The 15,897-nt window shown below is 44.2% G+C and overlaps 1 protein-coding gene across 2 annotated transcripts in view; it reads left to right on the forward strand.

The window, feature by feature from the left end:
• Positions 1–15,897, forward strand: part of AGBL4 (ATP/GTP binding protein like 4) — a 1,514,939-nt gene that overhangs the window by 1,365,770 nt on the left and 133,272 nt on the right. For both annotated transcript variants that reach the window (XM_033226452.1, XM_033226454.1), the window contains exon 8: positions 2,329–2,443. In XM_033226452.1, the coding sequence (XP_033082343.1) occupies positions 2,329–2,443 (115 nt within the window). The remainder of the gene's footprint in view (positions 1–2,328; positions 2,444–15,897) is intronic.

A 15,897-nucleotide genomic window follows, 5' to 3' on the forward strand; every position in this document is an offset into this window, starting at 1 on the left:
GGTCAGAAGATCGAGACCACCCTGGCTAACACGGTGAAACCCCGTCTCTACTAAAAAATACAAAAAAACTAGCCGGGCGAGGTGGCGGGCGCCTGTAGTCCCAGCTACTCGGGAGGCTGAGGCAGGAGAATGGCGTAAACCCAGGAGGCGGAGCTTGCAGTGAGCTGAGATCCGGCCACTGCACTCCAGCCCCGGTGACAGAGTGAGACTCCATCTCAAAAAAAAAAAAAAAAAAGAAGAGAAAACTAGTCAGGGAAAGCTAGTCAGTAACTTCTCTAGCTAACACTCAGTTAAGATTTGAACTCAGGTCCCGAGACTTTCTGCTCCCCTGGTCCCTCTGCTTTCTTGGTCCATCCAGTGCTTTTGGCCCTTGGCCAAGGATGGCATTTTCTCTCCACTCTTACATGCCCTCACAGTCTTCCTCATACTCCCCTCCCACCACAAAAAAAAAAAAAAAAAAAAAAAGTAAAAGAAAAGAAAGATCTCCTTATTTCCTGATGAATGGGAATGATATTGAATTGTATCTGACCTCAAACCAACAGATAAGTCTAAAACCTCCCCTCTCCTTGCCCCACACCCACCCTAGGAGAGGGAGCTCTGGGCAGCTGCAGCCTCTGGTCTGCCTTTGTTTTCTCTCATTCTTTTATTAGCTGCCTAATTGGCAGCCCAATTAATCTGTTCATCTGTGAAGGAGGATGGATCACAATAAGCTACTCCATTTCCAGAAGCCATTCTCTGAGGCAGTGTGGCCAGGCCCTGAGCGCAGGCTGGCTCCTTGATGGAGGGCCGCCCCGGGAGCCGGGGTCAATTAGTGGACAGATTAAGCAATTATTAGCCCCTAACAAGGGTGCCTGGCATCATTACCCTGCCTGTTTACTGGCAAACTACAGCTTTAATATGAGGACCAACAAATAAATTAGGGCATCTGGTCTACTGCTGCGTTAGCTGAGAAGTAAATGATGTCCAACTGGCTTTCGGCTGCCTATGGATTCTCAACCTTGGCCTAATGAAATGTCTGAGATGTCCCTCACTGGTCACAGAAGCTCTGGAATGTGTTCTGGAGTGAGTTATCATTCCAAGAGCTGAGTGCCTGCACTGGGCACTTGTTCTTCATTACCCTGCTGCCTTCCTCCTGCCATCTGTCAAAACCTACCTTTCTGACAGGGCTCAGCTCAAAGGCTTCCTTCTTGATGCCTTTCTTGCTCTCTCCAGCAGGAATGGGGCCCCACTTCTGCATTGTGGGAGGGTTTGTCATTCTCCTATCATTTTCTGGCATTACAGTAATTTCATGGAATGCTAGAGTGCCATTTTGCCCATTTTCTTTTTCAGGTATCTGAGGAAAGAGTAGAAACGTGGGGGAGATAAGGAGAGGGACAGTGGCTCAGAGTTATGTTTTCTCACCCCCTCTTCTCTGGGTAGATGCAGGCTGTAACCAGAAGGATATCAAGGAGGGAGTGACAGGATCAGATTCACACTTTCAGAAGATCCTTCTGGCTGCTGTGATGAGGGCTCATTTCAGAGGTGGTGGCTGTTATCCAGGCCAGGTGTGATGGTAGCCTGGGTTAGAAGACAGGCAGTGGGATGGAGAAGAGGGGATGATTTGCTCCATTCAAGAAAGGGACATGGGGACTGCCTGGTAGTAGGAAAAATGTCATGGAGACAAATTTTCTATATTTGGTGACTGGAAGGCAGGGTGATTTTAGTGCCAGTGAGAAGCCGGGAGGGCAGTCATCCCTGGAGTCCTAGAACAGAGGATCTTCAAAATGGGGAAACAAGCACATTTGGGATACAGGAAAGAAACCTCCTTCCGCTCATGTGACTTTGGCTAAAATGCTTTTCCTCTCTGCTTCTTGATGTGCCTATCAGCAAAATGAGTGTTTAAATCCCTAAGGACCTCGACCCTGTGATTATCACATCTGATGTCAATGTTTAACTAAGTGTGCCTATTAGAAAACATCTCTTAGTTTACTGTGTAGTGCTGGCCCACCTCTCCCCATCTCTGTCTGATGAAACTCAGTGGGCTCTCAAAGCAAAGCTCAAATGTCATCATTCTCGGAAGCCCTCCCAGTTCTCTACAGCAGGAAATGCTCTCTCCCCTGCCCATGGGCTTCAATGTTACGTCGTCAACTGTCTCTTGGAAATACAAATGTATTTGTAAATATATTTTATACAGATAACACGTAGTCTATAACCACACACCCACAGTGGCCAATAACAACACAGGCCAAAATCACCTACTGAGCTCCTCTTGTTTTCCAAGCTGAGAAAAATGTGTTTCCTTCTCCTTGAAATGCTTTGTTGTTAAACCGGACTCTTCTCTTTCCCTAGGGATCATTGACTTCCTCGTAAGCCAGCACCCTATTGCCCGTGTCCTCCGAGAATACCTGGTCTTCAAGATTGCACCAATGCTCAATCCTGATGGAGTCTACCTGGGCAATTACAGGTAAGCAACTGGGGAGAATGCTTGGAAGCAGGTAGTCATAGGATGCTGGTATGGAAGCAAGAAAAAATATGGGATATATTTTTTAAGGAAGAATTTTGAGGCTGCCCATGAGTTCATTAGAGAAAGTTTCTCCCTGGCTCTTGAGAATGTGGTTAATTGGCTTTGGCTGTTTCATGCACAGCCACCTAAGGTCACTTGCTGGGGTTTTCTGGAGAGCTCACTGGGCCAGGAATCAGGAGACCTGTTATCAGTTTTGGCATCTACTTTTTGCGTAACCTTGGGGGATCCACTTTTCCCTCTCTGATGCTCAGTTCCTCTTGCATAATGGAGACAATAATTACTTACCTGAAAGGGCAGTTGTGAGAGCTTCAAAAGAAATGGTGGGAAGGAATGTGCTTTCTAGAATATCGTGTGGTAGTTATAATGATGACTCTTTTGTTGTGTTTCTTCTTGGAGAATATCGATGAAGGAGAATAGAATCCCAGGACATCTGAACAGCATTTCTCTTCAGTGTTGGCATACCAGCCAGCCCCACACTCACTCATGCACTCAAATCTTGAACTCCCTTTCTCCTGGCTTAGCACCATAATTTACAGCCTAAAATTCCACTGTCCAGAAGATTATCTGCCAAAAGAACAATGGCTCATTTGAGATAGATAGTGTTATTGCCCTTATTTCACATTAAGGTAACTGACTTGCCCAAAGTCACACAGCCCATAAATCATTGACTAACTTCACCATCCAAATTATACAGTTTTCGAGCTCTTTAGGCCCAAGATTTTCAAGATGACATTCAGACCCCCCAGCTTTGCATGCCAGGCATTGTCTGCCCTGCTGCCTGTGTGTCCACCATCTTGCCTCACCTCTTCTTCTCTCCTCCTAGAACAGGTGCTGCAGCTGCACTGAGCAAAGCCCAGTTCCCCAGACATGTCCTATTGGTTCCTGATACCTTACTTTTATACAGGCTGCCTGCTCACCAGAAACCCCTCATCCCTTCTTCATCCCATTAATTCTTTGCAACTCAGTTCATGTTCCTTATTCTGGAAAACATCCCCTTAAACCCCAAACAGAATTGGCCCCTCTCTTCTCTGAGTTCTCACAGGCCTGGTTATTTATTTGTTTGTGTATTTGTTTATTTGTTTGAGACAGGATTGTGCTCCATCGCCCAAGTTGGAGTGCAGTTGTGCAATCATGGCTCACTGCAGCCTCGACCTCCTGGATTCAAGTGACCCTCCCACTGCAGCCTTCCAGGCAGCTAGGATTTGCAGGCATGAGCCACTGTAGCAAGCAGGCCTGGTTATCGAACAACTCTTGTTCCACTGCATGTCCTCCACTGTCCTTAAAGCTACTGGAGGGCGGAGACTGAACCTTAATGGCCCTTGTGTCCCTCATGCCTAGCAGCAGGGATCAGCACATAGTAGATGCCTAAAAAGTGTTTGATGAATATGAGAGAATGAGAAGGATGACTTTACTGATGAAGAAACTGAGTCCCAGAGATGAAACAGTACTTACTCAGTCCGTGGCCTAACTCAGACCAGAACCAGATCTCCTGACAGCCAGTCAGGCTTGTTTTACACAGAGTTGGTTTACTGCTTTCCAAGAGCATGGCAACTGGGTCCAGAGGGGTACTCCTGGGTGTGAATTAGAGACAGCCCATGAGATGCCTGCAGCCTTCATTAAAGACAGTTTTGCTTTCACTCTTAATTGGCTGAAGTGATGGTTCATTAGCATTTGCAAGTTTTGTAGCTTGTTGCAGGCCTGAGAGCGATGCTTTTCCACCTTCCATGGACAGAGTGTACTGTTAGCGATAATAGTGGTAGAAAGACCATTTGATTTATGTTAATGTTTCTGTTTAATTACAAGAGCAGTGGTCAGAGAGAGGTCAATACTTCTCTCCACACATTTATTTATGTCATCATCTGCTGTCTCAGGAAGGACTAGCTTAAAGGAGGTCAGTGACCTTGGCCAAAATGCCTCCCCTCTCAGGGCTTCAGATGGACACTGAGATGGTGATGAGGGCTAGATGCCTTCTACATGTGTTCAAGCCCCAGACTTTGTGATTTGGGGACTCCATGATAAAAGATTTCCAATCAGTAATGGTTTCACACTGAAGCTTCAACCCCCAACATTCTCCTAGTGAGAATATGTGATTCTCATTATGAGAGTTGGAGAGCAACTCTAACCACAAACATTAATGCCATTGCTAAAACTGTACAACAAAGAGCCGATTAATCATGATAATTCACTACTTAAAGCTTCAGAGAAAATATATAAAAAAAATAAAGACTCATAATTGAGAACTTCAAGGTGCCTTAGAGGTCCCCTAGACCAGCCACACTACTCTCTAGAGCAATACTTCTGTGGTTTGGCAAGATTTGCCAAGGCATTATGGAGGGAAAAATTCAGAGTTCAGATAAGTTTAGGAAACACAGAGTTAAGCAAAGTTAAATGTGTTCTTTTATAATATGACTTTTCAGAATTTTGAATATGCTTATAAACATAGGGAATCTAAGAGGGGAAGTAGTACTTAGTGTTTCCCGAAGATAAGTGAGAGGGGTCCACATCCTCCCTGTAACCAGTGTAAGGGTTTCTGAAACACATTTTGGGAAATGCCACTCCAAGAATTCTACTTGCCAATCCAATAGCCTGTGAAGCACTCACACACTACTCTCATTTAATCCTCATAATTCTGTGATAGAGGAACTTTGTTAAAGTTTTTCTAAATTCAAATAATAACAATCTACTCAATCTAGCTTGAGTACAGGAGAAAAGGTGACGAGTGGGGAGGGAGAGAGGAAAGGAGGCAAAGAAGGGAGGGAGGGAGGGAAGAAGGAAAGAAGGAAGGAAGGAAGGAAGGAAGGAAGGAAGGTTGGTTCTCAGAATTCTAGTGCAGTAAGAGAGCCAGACTTCCCAGGAACTGATCAAATTGCTGGAAACATGTTGGAAGACAGGTGGCCAGGTCTTTGCCTCTCTCTCATGCTCTTTTGCTTTCATTCTCTCAACATCTCCCTCTGGAGGTACAGACTCTCAAGCCTCAGAGAAGTTAAGTCATCCCCCAAAGGTCTGTGGCCTGTGAGGAGCGGGCAGGGATGCAGGTGTGCCTGACCTAGCCCTGCTCCTCTCTGCAGTCCCATACTCCCCCTATAGCCAGCACCAGGCCTGCCAGACCCTGGGAGGAGAACCAAAGACAGGCCTGCCCTGAGGCACCTCACTCTGCTGGCTGGAGAGATGGTTCAACAGGCCAGTTCCCTGCAGTGTGAGATGGGAAGGCAGGAGCTTGGAAGGAGTAAAGGTCAGTGGTTGAGAAAATGGACTTGGGTGTCAGGTCAGATTTAAATTCTGCTCTGCCACCTACCTGCTGTATGACCCTGGGTAAATTACATGGCCTCATTAAGCTTCATTTTTCTCATCTGTAAATGGAGATGCTATAGAGTTATGAGACTTTTGTGAGATAATGCATCTAAAGCACAGTACTAAGCACACTGTAAGTTATAAACAAACATTTATTCCTCCTTCTCTTCTTCCTCCCCACTCCTCCACATTAAAGAAGCATATAATCCAATCTAGGAAGGCTGGTCAAGGAGATTTCCCAGATTTCATCAGCTAAGTTTAGATTTAATAATACAAGTACCTATTCTATGGCATTTATAGTGAACTAGAGAAGGTACACTCTAGAATTTAACAGCAATGGATGGCCACTATACCATGATAGATCAAGCTCTTTGTGTTAAAGAACAGCACCATTTTCTAACTAGACTACTGTATAGGATACCAGACTATGGTTTACAGTAAGAGTATATGGAGCCTATACTAAAGTTTATAGCAACAATATATAGCAACTATAGTATACGCTATGGTACCTATCTTTAACAATTATGTTGGATGATATAACAATGGATAACAGTTACCTTATACAGTAAAAGCACAGAGCAACTATACACTCTGTCTTTCTTACTGCACTCCAATTACATTGGCCTTCTTTTCATTTCAGGTCTTAGGTTTAATACCACTTCACAGAAAGGCTTTTCCAGGGCTTGCAATATACAGTGGGCCTCCCATTACACTCTTTCATAGCACCGTATACTCTTCCTTTATGGCTCTTGCCCTAATTTGTAATTATGTGTTTATTTATGTGACTATTTGTTTAATGATTGTCTTCACCTTAGACTGTAAATTCCATGAAGTCAGGACTTTGTTTACCTTGTTCTCTGTATCCCCAGTACCTGGCAAATGGGCTCTTGAAATAATTTTATTTTTCTATTCACTGACCTGAAGTTCACATATATGTTTCCAGAATGAACAAATGAACTAAACAATAGTGTTTAGTGATTGTGTGATGGCACAAAGCTACAGTGCCCCATGTAGAGTAACTAGGGCCAGATGCAGTCAGCCCCCAACCCTTTACCTTCATCTGCATGGCCTCCTGGCCCAGTTGTTTTAACTGTATGTTGTTGTGACAGGAATACTGCTATGCTTTAACCTGATGAGCTGCTGTTATAATTTAACAAACTGGATTCTCAGCCATGCTTAATTATTGTATGGAGCGTGATACTTTTAAAGGCACTTACAAAACCACATTTGGTCATACAACAGCAACCAAGAAAGGAAAGTCAGTTTTTACTGTATCCATTTAAGCCATGGGGAAACAGGCTGAGAAGGTGAAGAGCCATGTTCAAGGTCATAGGGTGCATCTAGGGACTCTCAACACTCCCACACATTGCCTTTGCTCTATAAGCTATAGGCAGAAGTGGAGAACTGAGGCTCTAATTTTCACTACTCTCCTGAGCATTCTTATTTGTCCTTGGACAAGACACTTCTCTCCCCTGGCCTGTTTCCCTCCTACTCTCTTGGAAGAGGGAAGTGGGATGAAAGGCACCTTCCATCATTTAGTAGAAGCACAGGGGAGAGGCTCTATCAAGAATGGGATGGCTACAGCATGAATGAAACTTGAGGACATGATGCTAATGTGATAAGCCACTCATCAAAAGACAAAGACTATATGATTCCACTTATATGATGTTCTTCAAGTGGTCAAATTCATACAGACAGAAAGCAGAATGGTGGTTACCAGGGGCTGGGAGAGAATGGAGAGTTACTATGTAATGGGCATAGGGTTTCAATTTTACAAGTTAAAAAGAATTTTGGAGATGGATGGTGGTGATAGTAGCACGTTATGAATGTATTTAATGCCATTGAACCCTACACTTAAAAATAGTTACGATGTTAAGTTTTATGTTATGTGTAATTTTACCACTGTGTTATAAAAAACAATGGCATGGTTACTGACATTACAATGGGAATATTTTCAGAGAGCTCTGGAAGGATCTGGGACCTAGGAGTCTTGAGGGATGAATATTGTAACTTCAGGTATTACAGAGCCAAGACGCTGCAAGCGACTCCTAGTTGGAAGGCAACTGGAGTTGGGGGATGATGGGCTGAACCAGTATAGAATCAGTTGGTAATTCTCAATGTCTTACAGAAAGCATGCCCACAATACATACTGCAGCATTTGCACACTCTCTCTTCCAGCTACTTCCTTGTCACTCCTTTTGCAGAGGAGAGAGCCCCTATCCCCACCTATACCCCGCTGCGCTTTCTGACCATGGGTAATGCACAAGTTGCCTGCATTTGAAAAACGGACTTTCCATCTCCGTACAACAGTATGAAACCCTGTGTTGGGTTTGCATTTCTTAATTAGGTGCTTGTCACTGTGTATTCCATAGAGCCACGTATAAGTAAACAGTCATAGACCTTTGAATAAATTTATTGGTTTTATTTATGTTTCTGGGCATAAAAATCTATAATTACCAGGTACAGCCTCAGAATAACTGGTATTTAATGACAATTACTTTTTGTTACCATAGAAATGAGTCCAAAGTAGTTACCCATAATTTCTCATTTCCCAAACCTCACACATGCTGAATTGCAATATTACCATAGTAATTGCCTATTAGTCATCATAAAATACGCAGTTACCCAAAAGATAGCAGGATGCTGTGAAATTTCTCATCTTCGGAAAATCTCAGTAGTTCTTGGGAGTGTGGAGGTGGGGTGGGGAGGAACAGGCCTCTATGGGTGGTACAGAAATGATTCTGCGTTATAGCACAGACCTGCAGACCCCATGGTGGAAATGGAGGCTGCACAATCTGCAGACTCTCTCCATCATTATGGATCTTGGCCTTGGCAATCCTTATGTAGCAAAGGATGCTCCAGTGCAGTAAATCCAATTTAACTAAGGTTTGTTGAGGGCCTGCTGGGTGTCAGACCCTGTGCTGGGCCTTGGGGAAGCAGAAGGAAATCAGAGGCAGTTCTTGCCAATAAGCCCAGTGTTTCCACTAGAAATATGGGTGTGATGCAGAAGATGCTGAGAGATACAAGAGGAGCTAATATGTAAGTGTCTCCTCACTGCACATTATGTGTATCGTTTCATTTAATACTCACAGCAGCCCTGTGATGGAGGTAGTGTGATACTCCTACTTCAAGTAGAGGGGGAGGTTGAAGCACATAAGTACCACGGAACTTGCCCTAGTTGCTGACCGTAGGCTGCTCCAGTTTTAACCTCTTGATACACTGTATCTTGAAGCAGAGAATACTTCCTTCTGACTGATAGTGATGAAGGAGGGTTTTTGATGAATGGATGATATATGAGTTCACCAGACATAAAAGGGAGATAGAGATTTACAGAACAAAACATCATTAACCATAGCATAGGGTAAACCACCAGGGAAGGTATTTCCAGCACACACCGCGCACGCGCGCACACACACACACACACACACACACACACACACATTATAACTGGTCTACCTACCTCTTCCACCTCAAAATCTAGAGGAAGAAACATTTCAAACTATCTAAAAATAGAACAGAACCTAAAATCAGCCATATAAAATATAAATACATATCAATGTTCTATTTGTTCTGTAATAGCATAAAAACTGCCTATTTTTTTCATCAACATAGAAACAGAAAACAAAGATCCACAGCAAGTATTGCCCTGTTGAGAGATCTGCCAGCCCCTCCTCACTCTGAGCCTCCGTCCGTGCCCCAGTCACATTTCCCTGCTGGGTACCTTATCACAGCATCATGAGAAACATTCAGCCCAGTGCCCTATCCAGGCCATGCCCCCTCTGCTTGCCCACCTCTAGGCACAGATTGTTCCCTCCCTTCCAAAGCATCATGCTGTGCTGATGCCACCTCTGACTGTTAGAGAGCACTTTGTTTTCAGGCTGAAGCTGCCAGCATGTAACTTCTGCCTCTGCCCTCTGAAGGATTATTCAAGGCCAGTCCATCTTTCACATGGTAGCCTTCAGCCATTTGAAGATCATGTGTTCCCACCCTTCCCCACTCCCTACTCAATCCTACTACTGCTCCAGGCCAAACATCCCCAAAGCCTTCCAACTTTTCATACGTAATCTGAAATCCATTCCCCTCTCTGTCCTTCCTGCTGTCCTCTGAATGTGTTCCAGATGTTTGTCATTGTCTGTCTTTGAGAAAGGGTGTCCAGGACTGAAGGACATCATTATAATGATAATAGTGATGATGACAGCTAACGTCTATTGAGCTCTCCGAACCTGGCACTGTTTTAGGCATTTTGCATTTGTTGTTTCATTTAATCCTTAGAACAAATGCATCATTATTCTAATTTTACAGATGAGGAAACTGAGACACAGGTAGATTAGGTACCCCCTTCAAGTTCATAGAACTAATTAATTCATGGACAAGGAATAGAATGGGGTCATCAGAAGCCTCATTCTGGGGACCACGCTTCTTCTGATACAGCCCACATGCACACATTGCTGTCTGACATTGAGCTCTCCTCAGCCTAAATCTTTAAATTTTTCCACTTGCTTTTCCGCTAAGCTACAACTCCCCCATCTTCCCTTAGATCCTTATAAGAAGCCTGTGGTGTAGGCAGGGCAGAAATCACTCTCCTTCTTGAAGCAAAAAGGAAACCAAGCCACAGAGAGGCTAAGTAACTTGCTCAAGGTCACACAGTGAGTGAGCCACACAGTTAGTTCAGATAAAGCCAGAGTGACAGCAGGGGCCAGACAGACCCTTACCTCCCAGAGACTCTCTCCTGCTTTATGTAACCTGAGTGATGTTTCTGTGGAGGCTGGAAGGACACTGGGGCTGGCAGTGTAATCAGGTGTCTAACCCACAAGTGCACACCGCCAAAACCAATTATTCAAATAAGCTTCCCAGCCAGGTTCCACGGAAAAGGCCAGATGGCTAGATGTCTGTGAAGGCAGCTCCTCATCTCTGTCCCTGCAAGCAGCTGAATAGCAGTTCAAAGTTAGAGTTGATAGCAAGTTGATCTTAATAATTGATTCTACAGTGAAGACAGGCCTCTGAGGAGACAGTAACCCAAAATTAGTGGCTAGGGAGTCTGGAGGAGCAAAACAATCTGATAGAATCAAGAACTTCATCATTTCTGGTCCTAGTTCCTAAACCACTCCTTGAATAGTGCCAGTTCTTTATGTAGAAATCCTTCGGCGGCTCCCCGTTGACCCTCAGAAAGAACCAGAGCACTTTAGCCTGGTATTCAGTGCCTGTACAATGGCCTCAAACTTTCTTTTCAGCTTCCTCTCCCACTGTCTACCTTGCCCTTTCCTGCATCCACTCCCATCTGTTCCTCTTGCCTTCCTGGGCTCTTTCCATTGTCTTAAACCAGCCTGCTCTTGTTCACATCTGTGCTTTTGCTGGCACTCTGCTTCCACTTGAGAAGCCTTTTAACTGTTTCTTCCCTGTCTTCTTTTTTCCCTCTCCTGCCCTCCCAACCCACCAACCCATCCCCAAGCACATACTTTGTACCATGCACTGGGGAATATGAGGTGGGCTTGGCCCCGTGCTGCCCTTAAGGAGTTCACAGTCCAGAGAAGAGATAACTGTGCTGATGGAGAGAAGCCCAGGGATTCCCAGGTTGTGAAGTCACTGAGGAGGCACCTCTTAACCCAGCCAAAGGGTTGGGATAGGGCAAGTCAGAGAAAATGTCTGAAGGAAGAGCTGTGTGAGATGAATCTTGAAGGGTGAGTGGGAGTTGGCCAGGGGAAGAGAATGGCAGCATGTTCCAAACCAAAGGAATAATTATAATAAATAACAACACAGTAATATAATAATACAAAATATTAATTGAAAGCATATAGCTGCCAGACACTATTCTAAGTGTTTTATATGTAGTACTTCCACTAGAGATTTGGAGTGATAATTAATCATACTCCTGCTCCTACTCTCATCCTATTCCTACAATTTAGAAGGAGATACAGGGATCAAAAAAAATAGGAGTCAAAATATTAGCTGTATTATTGATAAAAGCAGGACCTGGAAGGCATCGTCTATATCTGTGGCCAAACTTTCCTCCTTTACTTCACTTCAAAATTCAACTTTCCCATCAGACACAAGAAGAAAAGGAGGCAAGAAGCTTCCTAGAAAGCACACCATGTGGCAGAAAGAAGACCAGAATAGACCCTTCAGAATTCCAGATCCCAAAAACACATGCTAGGAGGGACTAGGCCCAAACCAGCTCTGCTTCTTTTCTGGAGCTGACCAGTCAGATAAGTTCCATCTCCTTCCTTGGGAAGAGAAAACAAGGGAATGGAGAAGAAGACACATTCTTTTCATTCCTGAGGACTGAAAGTTACCATTGGCATTGAAAACAACAGGGAGTTCCTTCCAACAACCTCATGAACCTACAAGATAAGTCTTGTGTTACCCTCATATTGCAGATAAGGAAACTGCCACTCAAAGAGAGGTTAAGTCATTTGCCCAAGTACTGCCTTTAATAGTAGGAGTTCCAGGAATTACACCCAGAAATTTGACCCAGAGCCCTTTGAGGCTTGCTGCTTGAGCCCTGAGTGAGTGAGTGGAGATCCTTGAGGAATGCCAGGTGCTCTGGTGTGGTTGTTGCATGTGGTCCAGGCTGCATCCTACGTAGGGTAAAGTCTGGGCACCACACAAAGGAGCCAGCTAAGAGGGCAGGTGGAGGGTGGAGTGTAGCACAGGCTTGACTAGCCGTGAGACTTGGCGGAAATGCATCAACCCACAGAGGGGGCACCTTTTTGTTATTGGCTCACAGGCCCTATCATGTGCTACCCTTGCATAGGGTACAGATTGACATCATAGTGTAAGAAGTATAGGAGTAACTGAGGACCAGATTGTGAGGGATCCTGAATGTCATACCAAGAGCAAACCACAAGAACAGCTAACATGTGTAGCACTTATCTCAATCTAGATGGTGTCCTGGGCATTTTACCTATATGATTTCGTTTAGCCCTCAAAACAGCCCTCTAAGGTAGACAAAATTCCCACTTTCAGTTAGAGCTAAGGCACAGAGAGGGTCAGCCACAAAGATACAATGTGTTGGCCAAGCCAGGGTTTTATTCAGGCCGTGTGGCTCCAGAGCCCACACTTGACTCAGAGCCATTCTCAGGCTTGGTGCAAGTAAGTGAGAGCCTTGCTAGCATCCAGGTCTTGTGAAGACATAAAAGACTTTTATGCCCCTTTTTTTGTTTCCTCTGTCCTTTTTCACTTGAGAAACTGAAGTGGTGAATGTTTAGCCTCAAGGGCCAGTGTATTCCTTCAGAAAATGTCCTCCCTCAGACCTTTCAAAAAGGAGTAAACTCCTTATCATTGTTCTTATATAGAGAAAAATAATCCTTTGGTTCTAGAATGGACTTCCCATTCTACCCCTGAATAGCCGTGTGACCTTGGCAGACCCTTTCTGCCCTCTTGGCCTCAGATTCCCTGTCTTTGAAATGTGGGGATTGGGTTTTATGAAATCTCAGGTCCTTCCAGTTGGTCACTGACTCTAAGAATTAGATTTCAGTTGCAATACTGGAAATCCACCTGAACCCAGTGTTTGTTGCTGCCAAGCAGGAGACAAGATGAATCCCTGGAGTATATGCTCTGTATGGGAAGGGAGAAGGCACTCTAAAGTCTCTCCTTACCCACTAGGAAGAATTTCTTAGGGTTGGAGATAATCCCTTTTCCAGATGTGATCTGAACACCCTTGTCCCCAATCGTGCCACTTTGCCAAAAAGGCCACCATTATAGGGTAAAGACCTTGCTGAATGAACCTTGGAAGAAGAAAAACTAAGTGCTCATCTTGGCTTTGCTATAAACCTTGGGCACATCCAAGGCTGCTCCATATGGATGAGCAGTTTGTGCACTGTACAAATGTTCAGTGGTCAAGGGGTCAATGGGGCCTATGGGCTATGACTCTGCTCTCAATCCAAAGTCTGGCCAAACCAAGTGGCATTATTCTGTACTTTACCCACCCAGAAACGGCACCTGATTGCAACTTATTACCCTAGGTGGTAGGGGGCAGCACCTTTCATCAATTTGCATAAAGGTACATTTTATGTGAGTCCCTCATTTGAAACTTAGATTTACCATTTAAAAACTATAGATGTTGCATCTACCTCTCACTACACATGAGGGATAGTCCCTCTACTAGGCTCTTACCTGACTCCTAGGACTGCAAAGGCAAAGTATAATGGTGGCTAAGAACATAGGCTTTAGAGTTGGGCAGACTGGGTTCAAGCTCTGCCTCTGTCACTTGTCCTTGCTGGACCATGGTCAAATTACCACTTCTGAGCCTCTATTTGTACAGTTCAACTGAAAGTCAGCTGTGTACGAGACACTGTGCTAGCACTGAAGACCCAGTGACAAATGAAATAGATTCAGTTGCTGCCCTCTCAGCACTTTCAGGTCTTTAAGCAAACAGATGAATTTGTCCTAGGTCACAAAGCTACTAGATGGCAGAACTGGGACTCAAACCCAAGCCTTCTGCCTTTGAAGCCCATGTTCTTATCCACCCTCCTCTCAGTCTTCACAGTCCTGGTCACAGACATCTCCTCGTCATGATGATCTAAGAAGGGATGTGAGGAGAATGCTTTAAATATCTTGGTGGTGGTGATGGAAAGTGGATGTGTTATGATTATCCCTTGTGTTTGGGACAAAGGGCACTGCCTGCCATCCTCCATCTACACAACAGCAGAGCCCAACCGACATGCTAAGCATTTTTCAGGGGCTGTTGATGACAGATTATCTGGCATTCTGACACGGGCCAATCAATAGAGCTGGAAGGTGCCTCAGGCCAAGGGCAATTGAATCCCAACCCTTTAGTGGCATTAAATAAAGCAATATTTATTTTGCTTTTGGTGCAAATATACCTAATCCAATCCAGCTCATTGGTAATGCTGAAAAACTGCTGTGTTTGGGGGACAATTGCAGGCGTACCTCATACATCTCTGCTTGTCAATGCCACTGCTCCTTAGAGCAGCCTGGCGGTGCTCAGGGCAAGATTGATCAGGAGCCGCCAAGCTGCCTTTTTCTCTATCCTTCTTCAGAGGAGATGAAAAGGAAATCATAAGGAGGGGAATTGAAATCATCGCTCTCATTCTAGCTGCCATTACTGCGAACAGGGATAAGGCATGATGTCCTTCATGAGATGGAGCTATTTATTTGCGATTTGAATAACATTCTCTGGAACCATTATATCTCTGCCATTGGGCAAACGAGAAAGAGAACAGGATAAGAAGATGAGACAAATGAGTAGCTTAGTGTCTCTTTTATAAATCACACAGACTCACAGATGGCTGGGGGACCTCAAAGGTGACTGTGAACCATCCTGTCATCAACAAGACCTGGGTTCAAATTCCAGATCTATATCTTACTAGTTGTCAAGTGACCCTCTCAAGATCAAATCTTCCTTGGATTTTATTTCCTTATTTATCAAATGTGGATTAATAATACCTATCTCATTTGATTATTGTGAATGAGTCTAGCATTTAGTAGGTGCTTACTTTTCAAAATATATCTGAAAGTAACTATCTAACCCATGTTTGCAAACCTGCAAGGTGTTCATCCATGCTTTTGTTAATCTGTTCACTCATTCATTCATCCAATAAATGTATTGAATCTTCTCTGCACCCGGGTTTATAGTAGACAGTGTTGGAGTGGGGGTGGGAAAGATAACTCAGACATTATCCCTGCCCTCATGGAATTCACAGATTAGAGGAAGAAAGAAAAGATACTTAAGAGTATCTCCAACTCAAAATAAAGACATTATATATTATGCAGTCATATGTAAATTTGGCCTCTATGTATTTGCATTTTCTAGAATGGGCCTAATGTGAAAGATTATTTCGCACTGGTACCATAAATAGCCCCATTCTTGTCAGAACATAGGTCTTAATCTTGAGCTCATGCAAAAATTTCATCTTAAAAACAACAGAATACAAGAGCACCAAGGAGACAGAGACACAGGGCAGGGACCCAGGATTTTGCATTCAGTGACTCTAAACTGGCAATCATAGGAGTGAGAGCCTGGCATCTGGAGGCCACCTTATGCATTCCGCTGTCTTTAGGCAGCTGCTTTTTGGTCCTGAAACCAGTAAAGAGAAAGAGCCTGTACCAGCCTTGGCCTCTTGTGCATATAGTCAGTTAGGGAC

Source organism: Trachypithecus francoisi, unplaced genomic scaffold, assembly GCF_009764315.1.
Source record: "Trachypithecus francoisi isolate TF-2019V2 unplaced genomic scaffold, Tfra_2.0 Lachesis_group12, whole genome shotgun sequence".
In the NCBI taxonomy this organism is placed as follows: domain Eukaryota; kingdom Metazoa; phylum Chordata; class Mammalia; order Primates; family Cercopithecidae; genus Trachypithecus; species Trachypithecus francoisi.